At 55.9% G+C, this 25,895-nt stretch overlaps 1 protein-coding gene across 3 annotated transcripts; it reads left to right on the forward strand.

Annotated features, from left to right (window-relative positions):
* STMN4 (stathmin 4) lies at positions 1–25,304 on the forward strand. 3 transcript variants are annotated; one of them, XM_030555125.1, is made up of 6 exons: positions 1–84; positions 14,049–14,120; positions 15,167–15,262; positions 19,968–20,176; positions 21,817–22,008; positions 25,093–25,304. In XM_030555125.1, exons 2-6 carry the CDS (start codon positions 14,108–14,110, stop codon positions 25,150–25,152), a joined length of 570 nt encoding a protein of 189 aa, XP_030410985.1. In that variant the 5' UTR covers positions 1–84; positions 14,049–14,107; the 3' UTR covers positions 25,153–25,304. The 3 variants fall into 3 exon arrangements, with proteins under 3 accessions (XP_030410985.1, XP_030410987.1, XP_030410986.1); XM_030555127.1 differs by having other exon boundaries at positions 19,971–20,176; XM_030555126.1 differs by lacking the exon at positions 1–84 and adding an exon at positions 7,024–7,042.
* Positions 25,305–25,895: the final 591 nt, after the last annotated feature.

Consider the following 25,895-nt stretch of genomic DNA (forward strand, 5'->3'; position numbering starts at 1 on the left):
GTGAGAGCCTGGCAAGCAGGGCTGATGCTGGCAGGAGCCCTTAGCAGCACCAGGAGCGAGCGACAGCCAGAGCAGGTGCTGGGGGTAAGTGGCAAAGGAAGGGGAAGCAGCGAGGAACTCAGGGAGGGAGGCCAGCCTGGGGGTCTGTTGCTTTGGGGGGATTGAACCCTGGGATCCCAGGTGGGTTGTGCCTGGCATTGGGTTAGCAGGACAATCCCATGGGGGAAGTGGAGCGAGGGGGGTTTACAAAACCCATTGGCACCGTTTGCCGTCTTTCTAGTCCGTGTCTCCGAAAAGCCCGGGCTGGGTCTGAAAGTGCCACGATCCCCCCATGCAGAGTGGCTCCCCATCACTGGGTGCGTCCAGCTGGCTGGACCAGCTGCAGGCTCCCTCTTTGTCTGTCTGTCTCCCACTTGCTGGCTCGCTCTCATCCCTTGGGAGGGCCCACTTTGCTTTGCTTCTTGGGGAGGCGCAGGCTCCGGTGCCTGTAGCAGCGTGCAGGTGAGGTAGCCACATCCAGGAGCGGTAGCCACTGGACCACTCCAAGAGAGAGACGCCCAGCTCCAGCTCAACAGCTGGGCGCCAGCTCCTTCCTCCACCTCATCATCATCCCAGAGCTCTTCTGTGCTTAGAGCAGGGCTGCCTTTGCTCAGCTGGGGTTGCAGGGAAGAAAGTGCAGTGAGTCCAAATCTAAATGCATTGGTTGGTTCTCCTGTCACAAGTGTATGCCAGTCTTTACTCTGGGGCAGGATCCTCTGTGTTTGATGTTTTCTTTCATACTAATCTGGCTAGCCATAACCTGGATTGCATGGGGTTTTATCTCTCTCTGTCTTTCTTTCCTTCTCAACCCCGCAATAGATGCATTGGGCCTGATTCTGATCTCCAGTTGGTGTAAATAAAGGGTAGCCCCACTGAAGTGAGTTCACATGGGGTAGTCAGTGTACATGGGATCGGGATCAGGCCCGCTGAGTTCAAGGCTCGCCGGCTGTACCCAGAGCACAGTTGGGTCTGTCTGATCCCACTTCCCATCTGGCAGAGAGGAGGGCTGCTAATCCCTGCCTCTCTGTCCACGCATCCCACCCAACCTTTGGGCGGAAAACTCCATTAGCCCCGAGTGGGGTCAGTTAAGGTCACTCCCTGTTCCGGAACATGCCCCGAGGATGTCGCCTTTGGGGGCAGCCTCACCTGAAAGCCAGCTGAGGTGGGGCAGGATTGTAGGGGTCTGGCCCGGGGGTTCCCAAGTGGGACGTCCCGGAGTCGAAACATTCCAAAGAGGCTTCTCCTGCCTTGCTAGATGGGAACAGCAGGCACAAAAGCAGTGAGACGTGAGGAAGCCGCCAGGGGTTGGGGGGTGAGTGCTATCAGTGCTGGAAAGCGGGGTGGGGGGAGTCTGCTTTATTGATGGAGGCAGGAAACGTTCTTTCCTTGTGATGTCTTTAAATATTTATTTCAGATGGGGGAGGGGCAGGTGAGCGAGAGAAGAACTGGGCAGCAGCTGGAGGGCCCAGAAATGCATCGAGCTTTTAAAAGCTGAACCAGCCCTGGGAGGGTGGAGGTTTCCCCGCCTGGGAGGGCTGTGCAGGCAAATCGCACCTGCCCTGCCAGACACACGGGCGCCTCATTGTTCAGCCCAGATGAGCTCATCTGGCATTATGCAGGGCAGCTGCTGCCTCTGTCTAGCAAACAGCAGCACTCACAGCAGAACTAAAGGGAAGTCATCAGTGGGCTTGTTTTAACCTCTAGCTCCTGCTTCCACAGTCCTGATGGGCTCCCTGCCCCGCAGCCTGCCTGGCCCTCGGGCTGTTTCCAGCCAGGATGCTGGTGCCCCTCACTCCTGACCTGCAGTTCCCCGGCTATCCCAGCCCTGGGCTCCCCACACAGCCCTGTCCATGCCCCTCACTCCTGACCTGCAGCCCCCCGGCTATCCCAGTTCTTAGCCTCTCTTGAGTAAAGAAATACAATGTGCAGATTCATGTGGCAATGCTGAGAGATGGGCAAACATCCACTGGAGCCTGGGAGGAATTGTTTCAAGCATTCACTTCAGTCAGGCCTGCAGAAGGGCTAGCCCGCGGCCCCTGTAGCACACTTCTTCATTAGCAGCTGAGGAATGTGCGTTTCAATCGGAGCAGAGGGGTTGCAATCCAGGTGGCCGGGCCATGCATGCTTGGCCAGGCTGTCCCCACGCTGCATGGCATGTCAGAGCCCCTCCCGCGTCTTGTAACTATGTCGGCCTCTAGTGGCAACAGCCACCCATGGGATCAGGCTACGCACTGCTGCAGCGGGGGAAATTCCCCCTTAGCTGAAAAGGCAGCAGGCTGGGTTGGGGGGCAGTAGATCTGGTAACTGTGAAGTCCACGCTGCCACAGCATGTGGCTTAGCTTGGTGCTGGGGAGTTGAGGGAACAATGGGTTAATGACTTCTGACCTATTTCGCTAGTCTAGGTTAGTCCAGAGTACCTGTCGCAATAGCAGTAGGATTCAATCCAGCAGTGACACATGTTTGGTGTTCAGACACCAGCACAAACCGCTCCCCGCCATTAACCCCCTTCCCATGTGGCCCAGCCTATCCCGGTGAGTGTGACATCCCCGGATAGGAGCGCTCTTTGCTAAGCCCTGGCTGTCCAGCAAATAACAGAGTTTTAAAGAGGGGTTTCCATGGAGAGAGGCCAGGTGCTTCCAAAAGAGAGGGCCCTTCCCCCCAAAGAACCTTGGATGAGTCAGGTGTGGGCCCCACTGCCTCACCTGCCATTGTAGGCTATGACAATCCATTGGTTTTTAATGCACTTGTGGTTTCCGATGGGAGAGCGAGAGGGCCAGATGTGGTGACGGTGGCCCCAGGGCCCTCTGTGATCTCCAATCCCAGAGGATCAAAGAACAGTTTAGTAAACTCTCCTCCTGCTGGGATGTGAATAGGTCTCTATTGCTCTGGGCCATTGGGCTTCCCCTGAGTCAAGGCGATGGGGATCTGAGCGATATGGAGGGTCGATAGCGCTTATCTGTGGCTCAGGATCCAGACCCCTCAGCAGGGATGAGGGGACTGGGATAGCAAGGGGTACTGCAGGCTAGGACTGAGGAGCTTCAGGCGGGGGATCTCAGGACAGGGAGAGCGGGGGGTGGAGGGGCTGCAGGTCAGGATTGAGATGCCTCAGTGGAGCTGTGTGGAGAGCCCAGGACTGGGATAGCCAAGGGGCTGCAGGTCAGGAGTGAGGACCTGGTCAGGGCTGTGTGAGGAATGGGATATTCCAGGACTGGGATAGCGGGGGGCGGGGCAGCTGCAGGCCTGCTCTGAGATGCACAGAGGTGACCTCATTTATCCTCTATCTCTGGGCATTAATGGGCCCTGGCTAGAAGCCAGCCCAGCGTGGCCAGCAGGGTTACTGTCATTTCCTATTCCTATCACTCTGACAATGTGCAGGGCCCTTAGTGACCGGGACTTACTACCCACAAGGCTGAGGAAGATAGGAGCCCTCGCAACAGGGAGGAAACCCCTTCCTCTGAGACCTCCCTTCCCCCCAAACCACCACAGCCCCTCACCCCAACCCAGGCTCCATAGCAAGGAGGCTGGGTGACTCCTGGAGATTTGCTGAGGCAGATCCGCTTGGGTTCTGCTGCTTCCCCAGGTAACAGCTGGCATCTGGCAGGCAGGTTCTTAGCCCCCTGCCTGCTGTGTTCTCTCGTCATCCCAACAGGCCACTGCTCAAAACCTCTCCCTCTGAGCCTGTCACCTCCTGGCCGTACCTCGCTATTCAAGAGGAAAGTTGTCCCCATCTGGGCCCTGCTTCTGGACCTGCCTGGTAGGTGCTGCCCCAGACCCAGGCGAGGGGCGGGATCAGATGGGGCTTGGTAAGCTGCCCAGTGATTCTGCCACCGCTCCAAACCCAGCCATTCCTCAGCTAGAGGAAACAATCCATCTATTGTCAGCACGCCAGGTCACGGCCAGCTCCCTGGGCCTGGCACGAGGCAGTGCCCATTGTTTGGGTGCCTCTTTCACTCCACTTCGGGGCTTGTTTATGTGGCACAGTGTTGACCCAGGACCTGCTGGTTCTTAGAGCCGGTTCTGGGTGCCAGGAGGTACCCAGGGGCCCACAGCTGGCTCCACCGGGGGCCCTGGGCCAGTCCCAACCCTGTGCCAATCCCAGCTCAGTGACCTTAGCTACTGCATGTTGCATGCCAAGAGGAGGGTGGCACCGAGGACGCTGCTTTAACCGCTAACATCCTGGAGCAATGCCCACATGTATCTGCAGCCCCTCATCTCTCCTGCAACTTCCCCACCCAGCGACTGACACCCCATCCTCCATCAACAGACCCATCCCCTCAGAGGCACCTCACCTGACCCCCCTATCCGACCCACTGCAATGGATTTCTCCTCTGCAGCCCACTCCTGCCCCCACAAACACACACACACAAGGGTTGTCAAATGCAGCACACCCCTGCCTGCTGTTGGGCCAGGCTCCAGGCCATTCGCACCAGCCCCCTCCATGCTCCCATGCGCTGCAGGAGGCTCAGCACTTCTCTGCCGCTCCCCGGTACCCTGCTCGCACACATTGGAACAGGTCAGTTCAATAGGGCACAGCAGACCTGGCTGGGCATTGCATTGCCTGCCCATCCCTGGCTTGACAGCTCTTGGAAAGCAGGTTAGAGTCATAGAATCTCAGGGTTGGAAGGGACCTCGGAAGGTATCTAGTCCAACCCCCTGCTCAAAGCAGGACCAATCCCACTAAATCATCCCAGCCAGGGCTTGGTCAAGGGCTTCACTCCGTCCGCAGAATTTCAGTAGCCAGCCACTGAGCCAGTCTTGCTGGGAACTCAGGCAGAGCTTGTAGACCTTGCTGGACCTTTCACCGAGCCTGGGCCAAGCCCTGGCTTTGATTGTCTCTTAGGGGTTGAGTTAGTCCTTATTATGAAAGTCTTGTCCGGCCCTGGCCCTGGCAAGGTGAAGGGTGGGGCTCCTGGCCCTGCCTCTGCCATGGCCTTTCTGTGTAAGCTGGCACCAGAGTCTTAACAGCTCCCTGCCTTAGTTTCCCCATTTGTAACAACGATGGTGGGGAGCTTTACCCTACTTTGCAAAGCACTTTGGGAACTTCGCACAAAAGACGCTAGCTGACGATACACTGTCGTTAGCCTGCCTGGATAGTGCCTAGAGAGCTCAGCAAGCCTTGGCCCTCAGTATGTGGGATGCTTTACAAGCATATGGTCTAGCCCTGCCCCAAGGAGCTGCAGATCTATAAGATTCAATCTATTATTAGCCTCCCTTCTGGGTAAGTAACGATCATTACGTCCTTTTCAGAGCTGGGTAAACTGAGGCACGCAGCCTGCCCAATGTGGCAGAGCAGAGTCAGTGGCAGAGGTAGGGACGGAACCCCGAGCCTAGAATCCACAGCCGGAAGGGACCATTTACACTCATCTTATCCAGCCTGTTCTCTCCCTCCCCCAGAGATTCCTGCGTCAAACCCAACACCCCGGAAGGGCTTGCTTAGCTAGGCAGAGAAATGCATGTTGACACCTAGGGACGGGCTAGAATGGGGGAAGCGGCTATGGATCTGCGGCACTGCCTTTAGCAATCGCCTACCACGAGGGGGAGACAGCAGGTGCCCAGCCACCGGGGCTTTAGCTCAGGGGTCGGTGGTCCCATGGTCTGGCTGCCCTTTGGCATTCGGCTGCTCTGGATCACGGCAGCACTTCAATCCCTTAGTCGGGTCCTCCCAGGTGGAGCCCTTGACAGCCCTCGTGTGCCTGAACTCAATGACACTGCACCCGAAGGAAGGCAGCTGGCGTTTGCCAGGCGTGGAGTGCACCGGGCCGGCTGCTGAGACCTCAGCTGGCTAAACGGAGCAGCACCCCGGTGCCCACCACGTGCCCTGAACGGATTCTGGTGAGACGCTCCAGCAGGGGGCAGCATCCTGACCCCGAAAGGCTCTTCCCTGGCCATGTGTCCAAGCGAGCCACCCTTTCTCCACCCTGCACTTGGCAGCTGCACCAGCCCCGAGTGTGGGAGGCCTGTACTGGGGGGCGCTGGTGCTGTCCCGGCCCAAACAGCCTGGGCGTCCCCTGGGAGAGAGAGAGAGACACGGGAATGGGCTGGAATGATTCTGATGGGGATTCTGTATGGAGGCTGCTGGACACAGACAGACCATGTGGTTTTCTCTGCCTTCCAGCTGATTCACAGCCTGTGCTGCCTAGCGCCTCCCTCCCACCTGGTCTCACCTGGTCAGTCATGGAAGGGACCGCTGGCTGCACTGCCCTGTCTTGGGTGGAACGGCGTGTGCCAGGCTGCTGAGTGGGGGCTTTTCATAAACAGCCATGGGGCACCCTCCTTTGGAATTCAAGTCCTGGCCCCACTCCTTAGCCATGGCGGGGGCTTTCCAGCGATGCTCAGCCTTGGCCGAGCGCCGCTCCCACAGAAGTCAATGGGCGTTTTATCGTTGCAGCCAGTGGGATGTTTACGACTGACCTCAATGGGAACGGCGTTGGGTTAACATTGAAAATCCACCCGTCACTGCTCCGTGCCTCAGTTTCCCTTATGTGTACGATGGTGCTGAAATGCTTTCCCCACCTCCCTGGGCTGATTCTATCCAAGGGGCTTTGAGCTCCTCTAAAGGATCTGCAGCAGGGCTACGTGCTAGTCCAACACCCCCCAATTTGGAGTCAGAGACCAGCCGGAGCTGGGGAGAGCAGGGCAGCGGGATAAGTAGATGAATAAAGGCCTGTGCGCTGTGGAATGAACCAGGGCCACTGGGAAGAATTTTAATTGTGGCACCTTTTCCAGCTCTGTTCCATTCAAAGAGAGGCCAGTGCCTGATTTTATCCACTGTGCCCGGGCAGGGATAGTACAGGACACATCCCATTCTGCCAGCCCGGCCTGCCACGGGGAGTGGGCGGGTCACAGCTCAGAGCCGGGCAGCTAAGAAGCAGCTGTTGTGGAGATCTGCTCAGTGTGAGAACTCAGATTAAAGGCCAGACAGGACTTGTCTGCCCTGCTGGAGACCCCAGGCGACAGATAGAACTGCCCCCCGGAGATCATACTCCACCTTGGGCTGAGCTGGGTAAGCGGCTGATCTTGAGTGTAACGGCTCCAGGCAGAAGAGGGAGGAGGCATTTTTCATAGCTGAAAACCCTCTTTCTGTTGCCAATCAACACCAAAACCTATTTCCCTTGGGGAAAGCTAGTCCCTCCTGCTGTGCTTTTGCACCCTGCTTTGTTGTTGTAGGGTTGCTTGCGAATGTTGGACTCCACACACTGGTTTGCTATTGGGTTGCTGTGACGAACTGGGAAAGTTCTTAATGTTTTCTCTGAATACTGTGTTGGTGCCTCAGTGTCCCCATGGCAGTTCTTAAGTATCTAGCAGAGCAATGGCCAGTGCACCTAAATGCCTGGCACTCTGTTTCTTAGCAACTGATGGCCTGGGCCCCTCCTCTGCAAAGGTGCCAGCTGAGGGTGTTGGAGACAAAGGGATCAGGTGACCTCCTGGCCCGGGAAAGGGGCTGAGGAGAGAGGAGGGGCTGGGAGGGGTTGTGAGTCTGGAGCTGGCTGGGGTCGAGGGTGGAGGGCAGATATAGGGGGTCTGGCTCACTGCCCCCCAGAATGGACCCAGCCGAGGGGTCCGGTTCGCTGTATCTACAAGCTCTGTTTTAGACCCTGTTCCTGTCATCGAATAAACCTCTGTGTTACTGGCTGGCTGAGAGTCACGTCTGACTGCAAAGTGGGGATGCAGAACCCGGTGGCTTCCCCAGGACCCCGCTGGGGTGGACTCGCTGTGGGAAGCGCACGGAGGGGCAGAGGATGCTGAATGCTCCAAGGAGAGACCCAGGAGGTGAAGCTGTGTGAGCTTCTTGCCCTGAACAAGTCTGCTCCAAGGGAGAGGAGGCTCCCCAAAGTCCTGACTGGCTTGGTGGGGAGCAGTTCCAGAGCATCGCCCGGTGACTCCGTGACAACTGGTGGCAGCGGCGGGACGTACTGCACCCCGTGAATGGCGCTGCTTGCAGTAAGTGACTGGGGAGCAGCAAAACAAAGGAGGGATAATGAGGACCAGGCATGCTGAAGGCTCAGAGAGGGATGGTTTCAGGGGGCGGTTAACCTCTGGGAGTGTGTGACCAGCGAGAAGGACTGTTGGAGTAACAGGGTCCCCCTGAGGACTGCAGAGAGCAGTCTCAGGGGCGGAAGAGCTTGCCGCTCGACCTTGGGAGAGAGAAGGATCTTTGCAGTAGCAGGGTTCCCCGGGGGATTGCAGGAGCAGTCCCAGGGGCGGAGGAGTCTGCAGCTCAACCCTGGCAAAGAGGTGGTGATCACGAGAAGGGCTGGCACACCCGGGGTTCTTCCTGGAAACCATGGGGGAGCCAAGAGCACACAGGCCTGTGAGTCCAGAGCCACTTGGGAACGGTGAAGTGATGGCCTATCACCATCTCCTTGAGAAGGACATTGTGATCCTGTGCACAAAGAGAGGGTTACGCATGGGGAAATTCACCAAGGCACAGTTAATCGTGCAGTTGAAGGAGAAGCACCGCTCTGAGGAGCAGATTCCTGGCCCAGATGGGGCTACAAGAGGATCTGAGAGCAGCTGGAGCATCAGCCAGGCATCCCCGGGAGTCTGGTCCCCAATCAGACGAGGGTCTTCACGATTGGGTTCCCCATCAGGAGATTGGAGACGGATGGGATGGGAGCAGAGCCCGAGAGAGCGAGAGGACCGTGAGAGAAAGCAAGAGCCTGAGGAAAAGCTGCAGGAGAAGCAGCAGCAGCGTGGACTGGTGATGGTGGAGCAGAGAGACATAGGGGGCTGCCCAGGGGTCAGTGGGGAAACACGCCTGCAGGGGCGAGACCCTGGGACAGAGAGAACTGTGGTGGTGCAGCCCCGGATGCTGAGGGACTGTGGGACCTGGGTGAAGTTCCCTGGGGTGAAGCCCCTCGCCCTGCCTATGGCCCAGATCCCTGTGCAGACCCAGGAGGGGTCGGGCTGGCTGGTAGTTGGGGTTCTCCAGGATATCGGCTGGGAGGCCCTGTTGGGGGGTGACTGTCTCCCCATGGGACAGGATCCAGGCCCCGCTCCTGTAACGGCCGAGGGTTTGAATTCAAATCCAGGGAACCAATTGGCTAGGATGGAAATGGTCAGTGAAAATGCAAATAACCTGGCTGGCATGGGGGAGGGGCTGCTGGGCTCAGGATACCTGCCTACCTATAACCAGCCCCCTAGGGCTGAGTGGGAGGGAGAAATGCTCCCCGCCCCCCTGCACACCGGAGAGGGGGCTCACGCTGGCTCTGATGCTGTGACCAGAGCAGAGAGCTCGCTGCCTGCCCCCACTGGGACAGCAAGGGCAGCGCTGAGCACGGGGGGAGCTGAGACCCCAGCTGAGTGGGGGGACACCCAGGCAGGGCAGGTCAGCTGCCAAACAGGTTTGCCTGGTCCAGACGTGCTGCTGGGAAGTGATTACACAGCCGGGAGGGAGCTACCAGGGACAGGGCTCAGGGGGGCTGTGACCCCAGGCCCAGCCAGCGAGAGGGAGCAGGTCCCACTCCCTGCCCTAGCCGCTGAATCCCAGACCGAGCTGCAGAAGGATCCCTCCTTGGAGAAGCTGAGAGAACTTGCTGGTCACAGCGCTGCAAACCTCCTTGGGGAAGGCTGCAGGGACAGAGTCCTGCCGGAGAAGGGATTCCTGTACCGGGAATGGGCTCCCCAAGGGGAAGTAGAACTAGGGGGAATCGGGAGGCAGCTGGTGGTGCCCCAGGAATCCACAGGGTTCTTCCCTTTCGAGCTGCTGGATGGGAGGAGAGTGAGGGGACCCCTGAACCTGAAGAGGGAGGATTGGATGAAGAAGGGGGAAGACCCCCTGGGGGATCTCTTCCCTGAGGTGGGAGACAATCTCCCCATCAGGTGTTCCCCATTCAGAGTCACTGGGAAAGCAGCCCAGAACCTGGAGAGAGAGGTCAGGTACATGCTGGCTTTAGCTAGGATCCAGCCATTTTACAGCCCATGGGCCTCACCCGTGGGGCTGATCCCCAAGCGAGACAGGATGATCTGGTTTTATGGGGGCTATCAGAAGCTTAAAGCCATCACAGTGTCCGATGCCGACCCCATGCCTAGGCCTGGGGAGATTCTAGACAAGCTGAGAGGGATGGAGAACTTGGCCCTGGCAGACACTGATAACATGTGCATCTTTAGCCAGACCTGGGAGGAACAGGTGTCCCAGGTAAAGAGGGGGCTGGGCTGCCTCAAGGAGGTGGGACTGACGGTAAAAGCTGGAAAGTGCAAGGGGGGATGGCAGAAGTGTTGTGTCTGGGCCACAAAGTGGGAAGCAGCTGCCCAAGCCCAGAGCTGGCAAAGGCCAAGATGGGGGCTCTTAACCAAGGGAGCCCGAATCACAGACCAGAGGGCTGGGAAAAGACCCAATCCCAGCTTGAACCCCAGGATTACTGGGGTGGCAAAGGGTGTGGGCTGCATAAACCTTCCCACATGCGGCCTGCAAGTGCCATCAAGCACACCCGACCTAAGGGAGGGCGTAAGACTGGACTGTCCTGGTGTAACTCACACCAAGGAATGGGAGAGATGCTGGGGCATCCATGGGAACCTTGGTGGGTTCGAACTTCCCCAGGTCACTGGCTGGAGTGACCTCGCTCAGTTCGGTCTCGAAGGGGGGAGAGATGTGACGAACTGGGAAAGTTCTTAATGTTTTCTCTGAATACTGTGTTGGTGCCTCAGTGTCCCCATGGCAGTTCTTAAGTATCTAGCAGAGCAATGGCCAGTGCACCTAAATGCCTGGCACTCTGTCTCCTAGCAACTGATGGCCTGGGCCCCTCCTCTGCAAAGGTGCCAGCTGAGGGTGTTGGAGACAAAGGGATCAGGTGACCTCCTGGCCCGGGAAAGGGGCTGAGGAGAGAGGAGGGGCTGGGAGGGGTTGTGAGTCTGGAGCTGGCTGGGGTCGAGGGTGGAGGGCAGACCTGGGGGTCTGGCTCACTGCCCCCCAGAATGGACCCAGCCGAGGGGTCCGGTTCGCTGTATCTACAAGCTCTGTTTTAGACCCTGTTCCTGTCATTGAATAAACCTCTGTTTTACTGGCTGGCTGAGAGTCACGTCTGACTGCAAAGTGGGGGTGCAGAACCCGGTGGCTTCCCCAGGACCCCGCTGGGGTGGACTCGCTGTGGGAAGCGCACGGAGGGGCAGAGGATGCTGAATGCTCCAAGGAGAGACCCAGGAGGTGAAGCTGTGTGAGCTTGCCCTGAACAAGTCTGCTCCAAGGGAGAGGAGGCTCCCCAAAGTCCTGACTGGCTTGGTGGGGAGCAGTTCCAGAGCATCGCCCGGTGACTCCATGACAGTTGCTCACGCTGATTTATTGTGGTATGGCTGCTCATGAGTGGTGAGCTGCACCTGCTGGGTTATTATTGTAGGGTCATCTACTGAGTAGCCCTTGCAGATTTATTTATCAGAGGGTTGTTCGTGAGGGCTGAGCTTTCCATGCTGGTTTGTCATTGTAGGGTTGCTTGTGTGATGCTGCAGCCACTGATTGTTTTGATGTGCAGGGTGGAGAAAGGTATGAAAGTGTTTGCTTTGAAAATGAAAAGAGTTGATCTAAAGAGCTCTGGGGTGAGGCTCTTGGTGGGAAATCATACCACTTCTTTCCAACCTTTGCCATGCCTGCTTAAGCAACCCCTGTGCAGAGACAACCTGTAGGATCCAATCCACAGTCACAGACTAGGGGTTAGGGAAAGCACCAGTGCTGGGGAAGGGGGCCAAAATCCTAGACTGGGGTCATCAGATGGGCTTGAACTTCAGGACAGGCCTCTACCAACCAAGCTAAGGGAGTAACTCCAATAGCAGGTAGAGGTAGTAGGCTGCTATCTTTTATCAGACCGGGACATGATGCCCAGTTTGTCAGTGCAGCATGTTACATAAGCGGGGAGAGGGACCAAGTATTGTTAGTTTGTGCTGTGAGGCACCTCAGAGCTTGTCAGAAATCAGACGTCCTTTCTGTGAAGACCACTGCAATACTGAAAAAACAGACACTTCAGCCTGAATCAGGACAAAAGATTGAAAATGTTCACACAACAAAATTCCGAAGTTTTGTTTAAACTCTAGTCAATCAAACCATCTCGTCTCCTGCACATTTCAAACATTTTGTTTCAGTTTTGACCCTTTTTAATTTATTCTTTTTCAAAATATAAATTAAAGCAAATTTCGAGACACAAAGCCATTTCCAAACAAAAAAGCAAAACTTTCCATTCTAAAAAGGTCAGAATGGGCTTCAGCAACATTTCCAAAACAGGACAGGTCGTGTTTTTAAAACAAAAGGCTGTCAAAATCGATACGATTTCACAAACAATTTCAGGTGAATCAAAATGGCATTTTCTGACAGAAAACTGTTTTGAGGAAAAATGTGCAACCAGTGATAAAGCAGCCTGTAGGAAAAGTGGGGATAGGACACAGGGGACCTCAGCTTAACTCCTAGCTCTACCCCTGACTGTGTGGGACCTTTGGCACATCAGGTCAGCGCCCGGTGCCTCAGTTTCCCCATCTGTAATGTGATAATACTACTTACCCACCTTTGCAAAGAGCTGGAAAGGGCTGCGTACTGGGTTATTTAGTAGAGTCATGGCCCCATACAACACAGTGTCACAACTGCAAGGTGCAGAGGGTTGGACCGTTACTGCACAATGCCTGTGGTAGCTGGGCTCTGTCTGTGCATCTGTTTCTACCTCGGGCTATCGATGGAGGCTCGTTTACATCCCTTTTCACCACAGAACCTGGGCAGACGGGTTCAGGCAGCGTCATCAGCATGTCCCATTATCAATCCCCTTTTCCTTTTAGGGTCTGAGTCAATTCACCCCCAGGGGGGGTCTCTTGGCCTTGGGAACTAATTGGGCCACTTCCTGGTGTATCACAAGGAAAAGAAATTGGGGTCTGAAAGAGTGCTGATTCCAAACACAAGAGGCACCAGCTGTGTAATGTGGCGGGGATTCGTGGGCCACGCACACAGGGCTGAAAGGCCAGGAGAGTCCTTCTGTGCCCCTAGGACCTGTAGGAGAAATGACTTCACTGGTACATGACTTCAGAGGCATATGCCCCAGTAATCGAGTGGGTCTTTCCAGGCCAGGCTCCCAGCTCTCGGGCACTGGTCTGAGGGATCCTTTGTGTGATGGCTAAATCTCACCAAGGATCGTTAGCTAAGACATGAGTATTAGACTCTCTGGTCCATTGTCACCCATGGCGCTGTGATCCTGCAGGGATGCGTGCTGGGTAGGACAATGGACAAGGGGCCTGGCTTTGCACCCCTACCTGGAAGAACTGTTATCAAGCAGGGGGGCAGTGAAGCTGGAATGTGTGACCCCCAAACCCGTATAGGCCCTGCTGTGCTGAACGCGTGTGGTCGCCGCCCGGCGCTGGGCATTCTGTAATGCTCTGGCTGTGGGACCTGCGCCCTGTTTCAGCGGCTCCTTTGCTGCAGGGAGGGAAGAAAAGAGGCTTTGTCTGCTCCAGTGGCCATTTTTTTCTTTCCTTTGTTTTGTTTGGTTTCCAAAAGAACCGTTTGCATTGTCCTGATTGCCCCCCTCCCCAGCTCTGCTGATGCTCCTCAAGCCTGGCCTATAGTGGCCCCTGTTATGCCAGTGCTGGGCTTCCCACACACAGCTCGGCCAGTGTGATGGGGGCAGGGCACGTGTCAGGTGCATCAGCGAAAGGAGAGGCGGTGGGGACTGGCATAGCCTGACAAGCTGCACATCAGGACTGAGGGGCACTGGCACAGCAGGATGTGGGGCGCCAGGACTGGAATAGCAGGGGCTGCAAGTCAGGGCTGAGGGGTTTGTGTGTGCTTGTGTGTCAGTGTCTATTTTGTCCAGATGGGTGTGACCGCGTGTGATTGTGTGTCCATGGATCATGTGCGGGTATTATGTACCTATGAGTGGCAATGCACGGGACCTGTGTTCATAAGGGTGCTTATGTCCTGGCTTGCGTGGTTGTGTGTGTGTGTTTGTGTGTGCGTGCGTACCCTGCTTGCCTGGAGCGCCTCCCCCAAAGGGCTAACAGGAGCCCTGCTGAGTGCTAACCATCTTGTCTCTTTGCTCCTCCAGGCCCCGATAAAGCTTCTGGCCACACTTGATTCCCAGCCTGCAGAAGGAACCCAAGCACCATGACTCTGGCCGGTACGGATGCTCTGTGAGATACCCCCAACCCGTGGCACCTCGCTCCACCTGCTAGCAGCTGACGTCTAGCCCTGACCCCTTTCCTGTGGGACGGCAGTGGGCTTCGTCTCCATCAGCCATGTGCAGGGCAGGGTGGGGGGATGAGGCATCCCTAGCCCCGGCAGGTGCCCAGAATTGGTCCTGCCCCTGTTCCTTTGAGTTCCCTGGGAGAGTCACCTGGTTAAATTGGCCCCTGCAGCTCAGAAGATGCAGGAGGTGACCCAGATAGAGATGGGCCTAACCTCCTGTCCAGAGCATACCCACCTGGATGGGCGCCCCCATGGGCAATGCCCACGCCTCCCAGCGTGTCCTAGGGGGCTGCAGCGGGGAGGGCTGGGTGTTGCAACGCAGTCGAACATGCCAGGCATGCCGCTTTGCTCTCCCACCTCCTCCTTTCCCCACCACTGCCACCACTCTGGGATCAGGTCACAGCTTCCCCTGATTCTGGGGTGCACCCCAGCAGAGCTCAGCAGACCCAGCCCTGCTGCTACAACTCCAACAGGATGCAGGGCAGCCTAGTGAGTAGGGTGCTGGCTTCCTGGGGCTCTGTTCCTGGTCCATGCTGTGCCTCAGTTTCTCCTGGGAGAGCAACACTTGCCTGCCTGTAGATCCAGTGGCTAACAGGTGTGATCGCCGTGGCAAGTGGTGTGAAAAGTGAGGAGCGGTTGGTATAAAAGAAGTTTACCAAACTCAGCAGCACATGACCTGTCTCAGCCACCATCCCCCCGATTTTACTGCTGGAGGGGAGGGCTTGGAGGGGTGGGTTTGGAATCCCTGCCCTCAGATGGACTTGTTCATCCCCTTGAGACAGACAAGGAGCGTTTGGCTCTGGGGGCCTTCCCGGCAAACTTCCTCACTGCCCCGCAGAGCTGCTACGCATGAGCGAGCCGCAGCTGCTCCATCCCAGAGGAGGCTGCCTTTCGGTGCGGGGCGACTCAGAGCAGGCAGAAGTCTTTGGCCATCAGCCAGAGCTGTGGAGACTGACTCTCCCAATGGTGTTTTCACAGCGTACAAAGAGAAGATGAAGGAGCTCCCCCTCATGTCCTTGTTCTGCTCCTGCTTTTTGGCTGACCCCTTGAACAAACCACCGTATAAATACGAAGGTAGGTTACTCACCCACAACGCTTGCTACTGTTAGGAGACGGGGAGGTGTTGGGGGATCAGTCTGCTGTGGGGGAAACAGCTGGGGTCCCCCCCTGTCCTGGAACCCTGCATGGCTGGGTCCCACACAGCAAACATCAGTCTGGGTCAGGAAGGGCCCCGAGGGCGAGGTTCACACCTGCTGACCCAGAAGGATCCACACCTGGTTGGGGCCATGCAGCTGGTGAGAGCCACCTGCTGGCAGCAGGGAGGATTACACCACAACATTGAGCACCAGAGGAATTCACTAGACTCTCATGGGAACAGCTGGGAAATCCCTTAATAACGAGAGCAGAGGCAGGAGATCAACTAGACTGAGCTCATCTGGAAAGCACACTGGCTCATCACAACCCACACCCTGGATCAGGGCGATGATTGAATCCCACACCTTCTGCTCCAAAAGCCGCTTCAGCTAAGGGAGAGACTCCATGAGCTGGTAGCAGTAGGAGGTTGTTATCCTCTAGGCAGGCCAGCGCCTGGAATGGGACATCACCCCTTTAGCCAGTGTATTACTAACATCAGTGATATTAGTCGGATCTGCTGTTATTTCCTCAGACGCCTTTCTTTCTTGGTACATAATTAGCCTACAGAGCCCACTCTCGCTAATTGCTATTAGCTTAGCACAGTTTTAAAAAAATCCACTGGGCATTTACATGATGAAGAACAGCCTCTGGCTAGGATAACAATGATCAGGGCCATCCACCCTCATGCTTCCTGGTACAGACGGATCACCACATGGGATCAGGAAGAAATTCACCTTCCCTTCCCTCAGGTACAAAGGAATTTCACTGCGTCAAAAGCATGAAGCATTGGCCATTGTCAAAGACAAGTTACCAGAACAAGTAGCCCATTGGTCTCTTCCTGTCTGACAGCAGCTAACTTCCTCGAGTCTCCCTTCATCTTATTTGTATTGTTAGGATCTAGAGGCAGGGCATATGATTTCCTATAGCACTGTGCTCCCTGCAGGCGCTCTGCTGATACTAGAGGATAATAATGTTGGCTCCAGCTCCCACCGGCAGGGGAGTCAGAAATGCAAGGCGCAGACAGTGGGCATTTCCACAGACTGATTTCAGGGAAGCCACAACTAGATGGGTCATTCCAGGTGACTTGCGTCGGCAGACCCAGTCATGCTCGACAGCAAGGATCTGCAGGAATTGGGCATCACCGCCCTCGGAGTGGCCGGCTCCCCCCCCAGTAGCCGCGACCCCTAAACCTCCTGTCCTTGTGTTGGCACGCAGTGTTAGGTCACTCTGGAAGGCGCTGCTCTCAAGCGGCAGAGAGCCTGGCTCTCCGGATTACCACGAGGATTGGCTCATACTGAAAACTGGGTTCTTGGCTGCATCGTAGCCTGCATGGTTTCATCTTCTATTTCCAAAGCACAGAGTCATAGAACCACAGGGCTAGAAGGGACTGCTAGGGTCATTGAGTGTAATCCCCTGCCAAGACGCAGGATTTGTTGTGTCTAAACCATCCCAGACAGATGCTTTCCCAGCCTCCTTCTGAAAATCTCCAGCGAAGGAGTTTCCACAACCTCCCCAGGTGTGTGCTCCATTGTCCTGCTGTTCTGAGAGTGAGGACGTTTTTCCTGAGATTTAATCTAAATCTGCTATGCTGGCGTTTGACCCCATTGCCTCTTGCCCTGCCCTCTGTGGCAAGAGAGAACAGCTTTTCTCCAGCTTTTCTACGGCAGCCTTTCTAGTATTTGAAGACAGCTATCATGTCCCCCCCGCAATCTCCTCTTTTCCAAACTAAACATACCCAGTTCCTTCAGCCTTTGCTCACATGCCTTGCCTTCTGTCCCTTTGATCATCTTTGTCGCTAGCCTCTGGATCCTTTCCAGTGTCTCTCCACCCTTTGTGACCAAAAGTGGACCCAGTTCTCCAGCTGAGGCCTGACCAGCGCTGAGTAGAGCAGTACTATCACCGCCCGTGATTTGCATGTTATGCCTCTGTTAATACAACTTAAAATTGCATTTGCTTTTTTGGCAACAGCATCGCGCTGCTGACACATGTTGAGGTTGTGATTCACCACAACTTCCAGAGCTGGGCGCATTTTTTGTGTGTGTGGCAAATAGCAGTAGTAGGCTGTTATTCTCCAGAGGGATCAGTCCCCGGAATGGGACATCACTCCCTTAGCCACTGTGAGATTCACAGCAAATTCACCAAAAATACATTTTTAGGTCAACAAAACTGCTAGTGAATTTGGGTTGGATTCAGCAAATAGTTTCTGCCAGAAAAAAAGTGGGGGGAAAAAGCTTTTCTGAAAGGTTGGAATGGTTTGTTATTTAGCTAATGAGATAGAGAGAGAGAGAGAGAGAGAGATGAAAAACACCTCCCCCAAAAAACACCTGAAACAAAAGAAAACTCATTTCATTTTGGGTCAAACTTAACACTTTGTGTGACTCAATTATTTTTTTCCTGTTCTTCATTTCAGCAAGAAAAACCAAAATAATTCAGCTTCAGTTGGAACCAAACCAAGTTTTTTCCCTCGATTTTTCCGTTCAGCCTCCAGACGCACCCCCCCCCCAAATAATCCACGATTCACTTCTATCTGCTCTAAGCTGAACCTGGCCCATGAAGGGCCATGTCTCAGCAGGGGCATTGCCTGTATCCTGGCAGGCTAAGCACTCTCCTGGTACTCCCAGCCAGGCCCGCTCTGAGTTCACACTGCCCATTGTAAGCCATTCCAGCCGCAGGTTCCTTGCCACGGACAAGCCATAAAACCTGCTGTGTTTTGTGCTTTGAACAATGGACTGGCACGGGGCTGGGGGGTCAGCTCAGAGTGGGTGATGGAGCCTGAGACGAGCGGGCGTGTGAGCAAGAATGAGAAGATAAGGGGTGAGGAAATGGATGAGTGACCGTTGGTGCAAGGGGGCATGTGTGTGAATGCTGGGGGAAGCGTGGGAGAATGCCTGAGAAAAAGAGTGGTGAATGGGGAGTGAGTAAACCAGGAGGAGTGTGAACCTGAGTGAGTGAATGCAGGATGCGTGAGCATGTATGTGAGCGTGTGTGTGTGTTAATACAGGGGAATTGAAGGCGTGAATGGCTGCTGGGGGACTGAGTATGTGTGTGTTGGTGTGAGCGGATGGCGGAGGGTTAAGCATGAGCGGATGTGAGTGTGAGCGGCTGGTGGGGAACTGAGTGTGAGTGAGTGGCTAAGGGTGGCAGACTGTGAATGTGCAAGTGGGTGTGAGTATGCAAGAAGATGTGCATGGCTGTGGGGGATGTGTGTGTAGCTGCAGAGGGGTTGAGTGGGAGTGTGCAAGTGGGTGTGAGTGTGTGAGCCAGTGCAACTGCATGGCGGTGGGGGCAGAGTGTGAGTAGCTGGGGTGAGTGTGCAAGTGGATGTGCATGTGAGTGGGTGAGTGTAAGCAGGTGTGACTAAGTGGCTGCAGGGGGGCTGTGAGTGGGTGAGTGGGTGAGAGTAGCTGCAGGGGTGTGAGTGGGCAAGTATGTGTGTGAGTGGGTGTGAGTAGCTGAGGAGGGTGAGTGTGTGAGCAGGTGTGAGTGGCTGCAGGGGGCAGTGTGAGTGTGAAAGTGGGTGTGAGTAGCTGTGGAGAGTGAGCATGTGAGTGGTTTCAGGGGGCAGTGTGAGTGTGTGAGCAGGTGTGAGTGGCTGCAGGGGGCAGTGTGAGTGTGAAAGTGGGTGTGAGTAGCTGTGGAGAGTGAGCATGTGAATGGTTTCGGGGGCAGTGTGAGTGTGTGAGCAGGTGTGAGTGGCTGCAGGGGGCAGTGTGAATATACAAGCAGGTGTGGGGAGTCGAGTGTGTGAGCAGGTGTGAGTGGCTGCAGGAGGCAGTGTGTGTGTGTGAGTAGCTGTGGAGGGTGTGTGTGTGAGCAGGTGTGAGTGGCTGCAGGGGGCAGTATGAGTGTGCAAGCGGATGTGAGTAGTTGTGGAGGGTGAGTATGTGAGTGGCTGCAGGGGGCTGTGTGAATATGTGAGCAGGTGTGAGTAGCACTGGAGGATGAGTGTGTGAGCAGGTGTGAGTGGCTGCAAGGGGCAGTGTGAGTGTGTGAGCAGGTATGAGTGGCTGCAGGGGGCAGTCTGAGTGTGCAAGTGGGTGTGAGTAGCTGTGGAGAGTGAAAGCAGCAAAGAATCCTGTGGCACCTTATAGACAGACGTTTTGGAGCATGAGCTTTCGTGGGTGAATACCCACTTTGTCAGATGCATCTGACGAAGTGGGTATTCACCCACAAAAGCTCATGCTCCAAAACGACTGTTAGTCTATAAGGTGCCACAGGATTCTTTGCTGCTTTTACAGAACCAGACTAACACGGCTACCCCTCTGATACTGTGGAGAATGAGTGTGTGAGTGGCTGCAGGGGGCTGTGTGAGTGTGTGAGCAGGTGTGAGTGGCTGCAGGGGGCCATGTGAGTGTGTAAGCGGGTGTGAGTGGCTGCAGGGGGCAGTGTGAGTATACGAGTGTATGAGTGGGTGTGCTTGGCTGCATGGGGCAGAGTGAGTGTGTGAGTGGGTGTGAGTAGCTGTGGAGGGTGAGTGTGTGAGCAGGTGGCAGTGTGCGTGTGCGAGCAGGTGTGAGTGGCTGCAGGGGGCTGTGTGAGTATACAAGCAGGTGGGGGGTCGAGTGTGCGATCGGGTGTGCTTGGCTGCATGGGGCAGTATGAGTGTGCAAGCGGTAACTCCTCCTTTGCTCGCTCACTCTCCCAGCAGACACCGTAGATCTCACCTGGTGCGTAATTTCGGACATGGAAGTCATCGAGCTGAACAAGCGCACCTCAGGCCAGTCCTTCGAGGTGATCCTAAAGCCGCCGTCCTTCGACGGGATCCCTGAGTTCAACGCCTCCCTGCCCCGGCGACGCGACCCCTCCCTGGAGGAGATCCAGAAGAAGCTGGAGGCGGCTGAGGAGCGGCGGAAGGTAGGCAGATGGGCCCCAAGGGCTCACGCTGCATGTGGCTGGAGACACCCACGGGGAAACGTAGCACATTGGGGCCCTGGTGCGTCATGGCGTGGGAACAGGTGCAGAGGATTCTGGGAAGTATCTGAGAGGTCTACGGAGAAGCAGTTTAATGCAGTGAGCTCACAGGGTGAAGACTCAAGACGCCCGGCCCTGCATCCTCCTCCGGACGGCCCAGCCGATAGGATGGAAAGGGCAGGCTCCGCGCAAAGCCATGGCCAAGCACCTTCCACCATCTCCAAGGCCGCTCTGCTGAGGGCACTCCTCCAGCCTGGGCAGGCATCCCTGAGTGGGCGTTTGCCACCTGGCTACCTCATGTGGTTTGTCGGCATGTGAATTATTGATCAGACTTCAGCATCCCCCACCATTACGGTGGCCATGTGCCAAGTTTTCGACTGGAGTCTGGTCGAAAAGAGGACCTGACAGTGTCCAGTCAGCTCTACTGACCAGACACTCAAAGTCCGGTTACTGCAGGCGGGGGAGGTGGGGAGGCAGCCAAGTCATCACCTGTGCCAGCCCCTACTCAGCTGGGGCCACCTCCTACTTGCGTTGGGCGGCTGCAGCTCCCAGCCCTGGCTCTGCAGAAGAATCCCTGGGGGAGGGAAAAAGCAGCAAGCAACAGGGAGAGGAGGAAGAGGAGTGGATGGGGGTGGGGCCTCGGGAAGAGGCGGGGCAGTAGCAGGGCTTTCGGGGGGGAATAGGCAGGGCAGGGGTGGGGCCTCAGGAGGAAGTGGTGGGGCAGGGGTGGTTCCGGCAGGAGTGTCCGGTTTTTAAATATTACCAAGTTGGCAATCCTACCCGCCACTGACCCAGCCCCCAGGAGCTCTGCTGGGCAGCGGATTGAATCTCCCTTTGCAGGCTTAACTCCATGCCAAGCTCTGCCCTCGGCACCCCTCGGTGACGCCACTGAATCCAGCGGGGCCCCATGGGTGTACCAGGATTGGGGGCAGTGGCAGGGGGAAGAATTTGCACTGATTCTTTCTAGCCAAAACTGCAAGCTCCCCCCATCGCTTGGAATGGGCCAACCTGAGAACTGGGCTGTAGAGAAAAGCTGAAGGCAGGAAAACACATTAGCACATTGCATGGGCTTGTGGAATCACTGGCTCCTTGGCCATCACTGGGCTTTGAACCGTCAGAGCTAAGAGCCTGACTCTCCGTAGCTTGAGCTAAAGAACTAGGCCAAGATCCTCGAAAGTACTTATAATAATAATATAATAATAATAATTAGCAATATACCAATCTCCTAGAACTGGAAGGGACCTTGAAAGGTCATCAAGTCCAGCCTCCTGCCTTCACTAGCAGAACCAATTTTTGCCCCAGATCCTTAAGTGGCCCCCTCAAGGATTGAACTCACAACCCTGGATTTAGCAGGCCAATGCTCAAACCACTAGGGAGTTAGGTGCCTAAATACCTTTGATGCTGTGGGCCTCAATCTCCTAGGCAGCAGCTATGGCTGGGGTGGAGCAGGGGTTATGTATCACAAGCTGAACAGCTGGTTCCACTCGTGACTCAGGCACCTCGCTGCCCCCAGCGGGCCCGGGACTCTGCGTGGCTCTCGCCCGGCGCTCAGCCGGCTTGTCCTGTTTGCTTTGTGGATGCAGTACCAGGAAGCGGAGCTCCTGAAGCACCTGGCAGAGAAGCGGGAGCACGGGCGGGAAGTCATCCAGAAAGCCATCGAGGAGAACAACAACTTCATCAAGGCGGCCAAGGAGAAGCTGACGCAGAAGATGGAGTCCAACAAGGAGAACCGGGAGGCCCACTTAGCCGCCATGCTGGAACGCCTGCAGGAGAAGGTGAGTACGGGCCGCCGGACCCGGGGCTGTGAGGAAAAGGCAGGGCAAGAGGCCATCGATGCACCCGGGGTGTCCCGTATTGTTGTTATATCTCCGCAGCACCCAGAGGAGCCAAGATCAAGGCCCCATTTGTGCGGCACAAACACTTAATACGAGGCAGGCCCTGTCTATTCAGACTGTAAAGACAGAGGCAAGGTTATTGGACAGAAGGGGACACTGAGGCCGAAAGCAATGACAGGCCAGATTTTTAAAGGGATGTAGGTACCGAAACAGGCAGATGGGCGCTCGAGTCCATCAAACCGGTGCCACTGACGTCAGAGCTACAGCTCAGGGCCCGCCTAACCACCCCGTCCCCCCGGGTGCCGAAGTTTCAAAGTGCTACCCTGCAGCTAATGAGCTGCTCAGAGACCTAGCTCGGGCTGCAGCCCTGGAGCGGGATTCCTGGAGGAGACAGGGGCCTACTGCAGCCCCAGAGCGGGATTCCCGGAGGAGGCAAGGGCCTGCCTGGCTCGCCAGCAGCACCTGGTCCACCAGGCCTGAGACCGGGTACCCGTCAGACCCCGCAGTAGGAGGGCCATAGCCAGGCCGCCCAGAGATAAGGTGGGAATGACCCGCATGAAGGACAGCCACTCAGGGAAATGCAGGCCGAGCGTGTGAGCGGGAGACAGGCAGAGGAGGGGTGGATTTTCGGCTGCTAGGGCCCCTATCTATGCTGTCAACCTGCTCAGGCATCTGACTTCGGGAGAGAGTTCACAGATGAGGATCCCACCCGGAGGTGGCTACCTTTGGCCCATCTGCCAGGCACAGCAGCTCAGCCCCTACCTCTTCCCGCCCGCTCCTCTGCATTTCACTCCTGGCTGGCCTGCTTCAGAAAATCCCCTTTTTAGGGGCGTAACGATCCCCCGGGGCCCTGAGATCAGGGCTGAAAGTTCTGCTAGACAACAGGTCACCCAGGGGCTGGGCCTTGTTCTGCTCTGCCAGGCAATACCTAACCCCCTTTCCAAAGCTGGCCTGGGATGATTTGCTTGAGGCCAAGTCTGTGGCAGAACTGGGAAGTAAATCCTGCTCTCAGGAGACCCAGCCCAGTGCATTGCCCCCCTCCCTCTCCAGGCCGTCCCCTGCTCCCCAAGCTCTCTTTAATCTTGGCAGCTTTATTCTTAATTGCAAGGGAGCCAGCTCCAGCTGCTGGTTATGGGGTGTGTTTTTTGTGGGGGGCTGCATCACGTGACTCATTGGGCCCAATCAGTACCTCCAGCTGCTGGGTAGCAGCAAGATAATCACGGACTGGGGCAGGAATTGGGGTGTTGGGGGGGAGATGCCTGGGATCCTGACTCCTGTCACTACGGTAGCACAGATTTCGGGGTCTGCGCTGTAGAGGGCCGGTGAAGGCAGCTGCCTTTGTTCAGTGATGATCATTTCCCTCCACCGCCTGCCTGGCTGTTAATCTGACTTGGGCTGGTGTTAAGTAATTGCCCTTGTCCCTGTGGAAAGGGAGGGGTCCTTGGTAACCCCACCATCACTCTCCTTTCCTTCCCAGGAGGGAGACTCCATGCCCAGAAACCCACCACTGGGATGGGGCTCTCCAAATGGCGGTTCCCATCCCTCTCTCCAGCGCCTCTCTGAAAGGCTTTGGGCTCAGAACGGGCTGGCAGAGCAGGGTGACCCTTGGGGACAGCCAGGCGGTTCCAGACAGGAGTCAGAGACCAGGCCAGGCGGACAGACAAACATCTGGGCTTGTCGGCTAGCTCACAAGGGCAGCTGCTGACCCCCGTTTCCGTCTCGCACGGAGGCACGCCCACTGAATCTCCCTCTTGGCTGTCCCCCAGCCACCAATCCAGCCTAGTCTATGTCTCGGTTTAAGGTACTTCGATGGCCCCATATCTGAGCACATCACAGTCTTTACTGCCTTTCCCTGTGGGCAGCAGGGCAGTGCAATGAGCCCCATTGTCCAGATGGGGGAACTGAGGCACAGAGCAGCTGGAGCAGAGCAGGGATTTGAACTCAGGTCTCCCAAGGCTCAGACGAGCACCCTCACCACGGGTCCCTCCTTAGAATCTTGCCCACTGCTTTGTCCAGGCCAGTTTGTAAGGACCCGAGCAAAGCGGTGCCCAGCCCTTTCCTAGGGAGATTCCAGGGCCTGGGAACTGGCTCATTCTAAAGTTCATTTCCTCAGTTTCATCTCTTGTCTCCTAAACCCAGTGCCTTGGGCTCCCCTATATGCAGTTCCCCTGCCTCCTGGGTTACAGTGCCCCCTCTGGGCGCCATCCACAGAGGACAGCACTTTGGTACAACCCAGCGTGCAGGCCTTGGCATACACACTCCCCCGTGGGCCAAACCTGTTGACCATTAGTAGGCCTCTTATGTCTCCTGGAAGGTATATAAATAAATCCATTCCAACGCTGGTGAAACAGGTCCTACTCCTCCACCAACTCCCCTCCTCACTAGCCTCCTCCAAACACCTTCTGCAACCTTCACCTTCTATCAGAGACCAAGAGAGTGAGACAGAGAAGACCAATCTAAGAGCATGCCTACAATGCAATGAGAAACCCATGGCTGGCCCATGCCAGCCGATGCGGGCTTGCAGGGCTGTTTAATTGCTGTGTAGATGTTTTGTCTCAGGCTGCAGCCTGAACTCTGGGACCCTCCCACCTTGCAGGCTCCTAGAGCCCAGCCTTCAGTACAAGCCTGGATGGCTACACTGCAATTAAACAGTCTTGGAACCTGATCTCCGCACACCTGAATCAGCTGGCATGGGCCAGCCATGGGTTTTTAAATGCAATGCGGACATGCCCTACATTCACGGCAGTCTCTGGGACACTTAGTGTGGTCTTGTCAGATCGGCTCTGCCTTTCTAGAGTGGGGCCAAGGACTATCTGTGTCTGGGCACCATTGCAGACCTTAATAATCACACCCCCGATATGACACTGGTGGCTTTGGTGTTGTTACGCCAGGGAGGAACCTGGGCCACCACACTCTTTCTGCCCTTGCTTCTCAGTCAAACGCCTCCGTAGTCCCCTTGTCACTGCCCATCCTTGAGTCCTGAAGCCCAGCACGCTAACAGGGCCCTCTTCCACCTCTCCCCAGGACAAACATGCGGAAGAAGTGCGGAAAAACAAGGAGCTCAAGGAAGAAGCCTCCAGGTAGAGAGGCCAGGACGGTGGCGGTTTGGACTGACAGCACCAGTGAAGCTTTGCGACCGATGATGGGGAGTTCCTCTGCTTGCTTTGTTTGTGAATGTAAAGAATTGACCAGTGAAGCCATCCTATTTGTTTTGGGGGAGGGAGGGGAGATGGGGAGGAAAGAGATGGGGCAGGGAGGTGTTTGTTGGAGGGAGGATGGGGAGGGCTGGGGGGGAATAGACACACCCCATTTGGGAAGTCTACAATCCTCTCCATGGTTTCATTTTTACTTCCTCATCATTAGTGTCCAAGAAAGAGTCCAAACGAACAAAGGGTCGATGACGCTGGCTGTTAGGGGAGGTGACACGACTGGGTGGGAGAGGGATGCGTAGCGTGGGTGACTTTAATTTGGGGATCAGGGCTGAGCAGATGGGACTGCCCTGTCTGCATCTCTCTGTAACTGTGGGCAGGAAAGTCGTCTCTCGGGGGTGCGTGTAGCCTGTTCTGTGTTTGCCATGAACTTTGGTCATTAATACAAATGAAACATCTCTTCTCGGTGTCTCGGTCTTATTCTTCTTTTTGTCTCTAACGGCAGGCCTGTTGTGAGCCTGGCGCTGTTTGGCTTTGTTCTTCGCAGAAGCTCTTGCAGTCTTTTGGAACTAATGCTTTGCCAGCAATTCAGTATTGTCAGACATTAATTAACAGGTTTCCCACCCTCTCCCCCCATCAATGAGAAACAATAGCTTCCTAGGATGGCGTTATCTGATT

The sequence above is a fragment of the Gopherus evgoodei genome, chromosome 3 (assembly GCF_007399415.2).
Source record: "Gopherus evgoodei ecotype Sinaloan lineage chromosome 3, rGopEvg1_v1.p, whole genome shotgun sequence".
NCBI lineage: Eukaryota > Metazoa > Chordata > Testudines > Testudinidae > Gopherus > Gopherus evgoodei.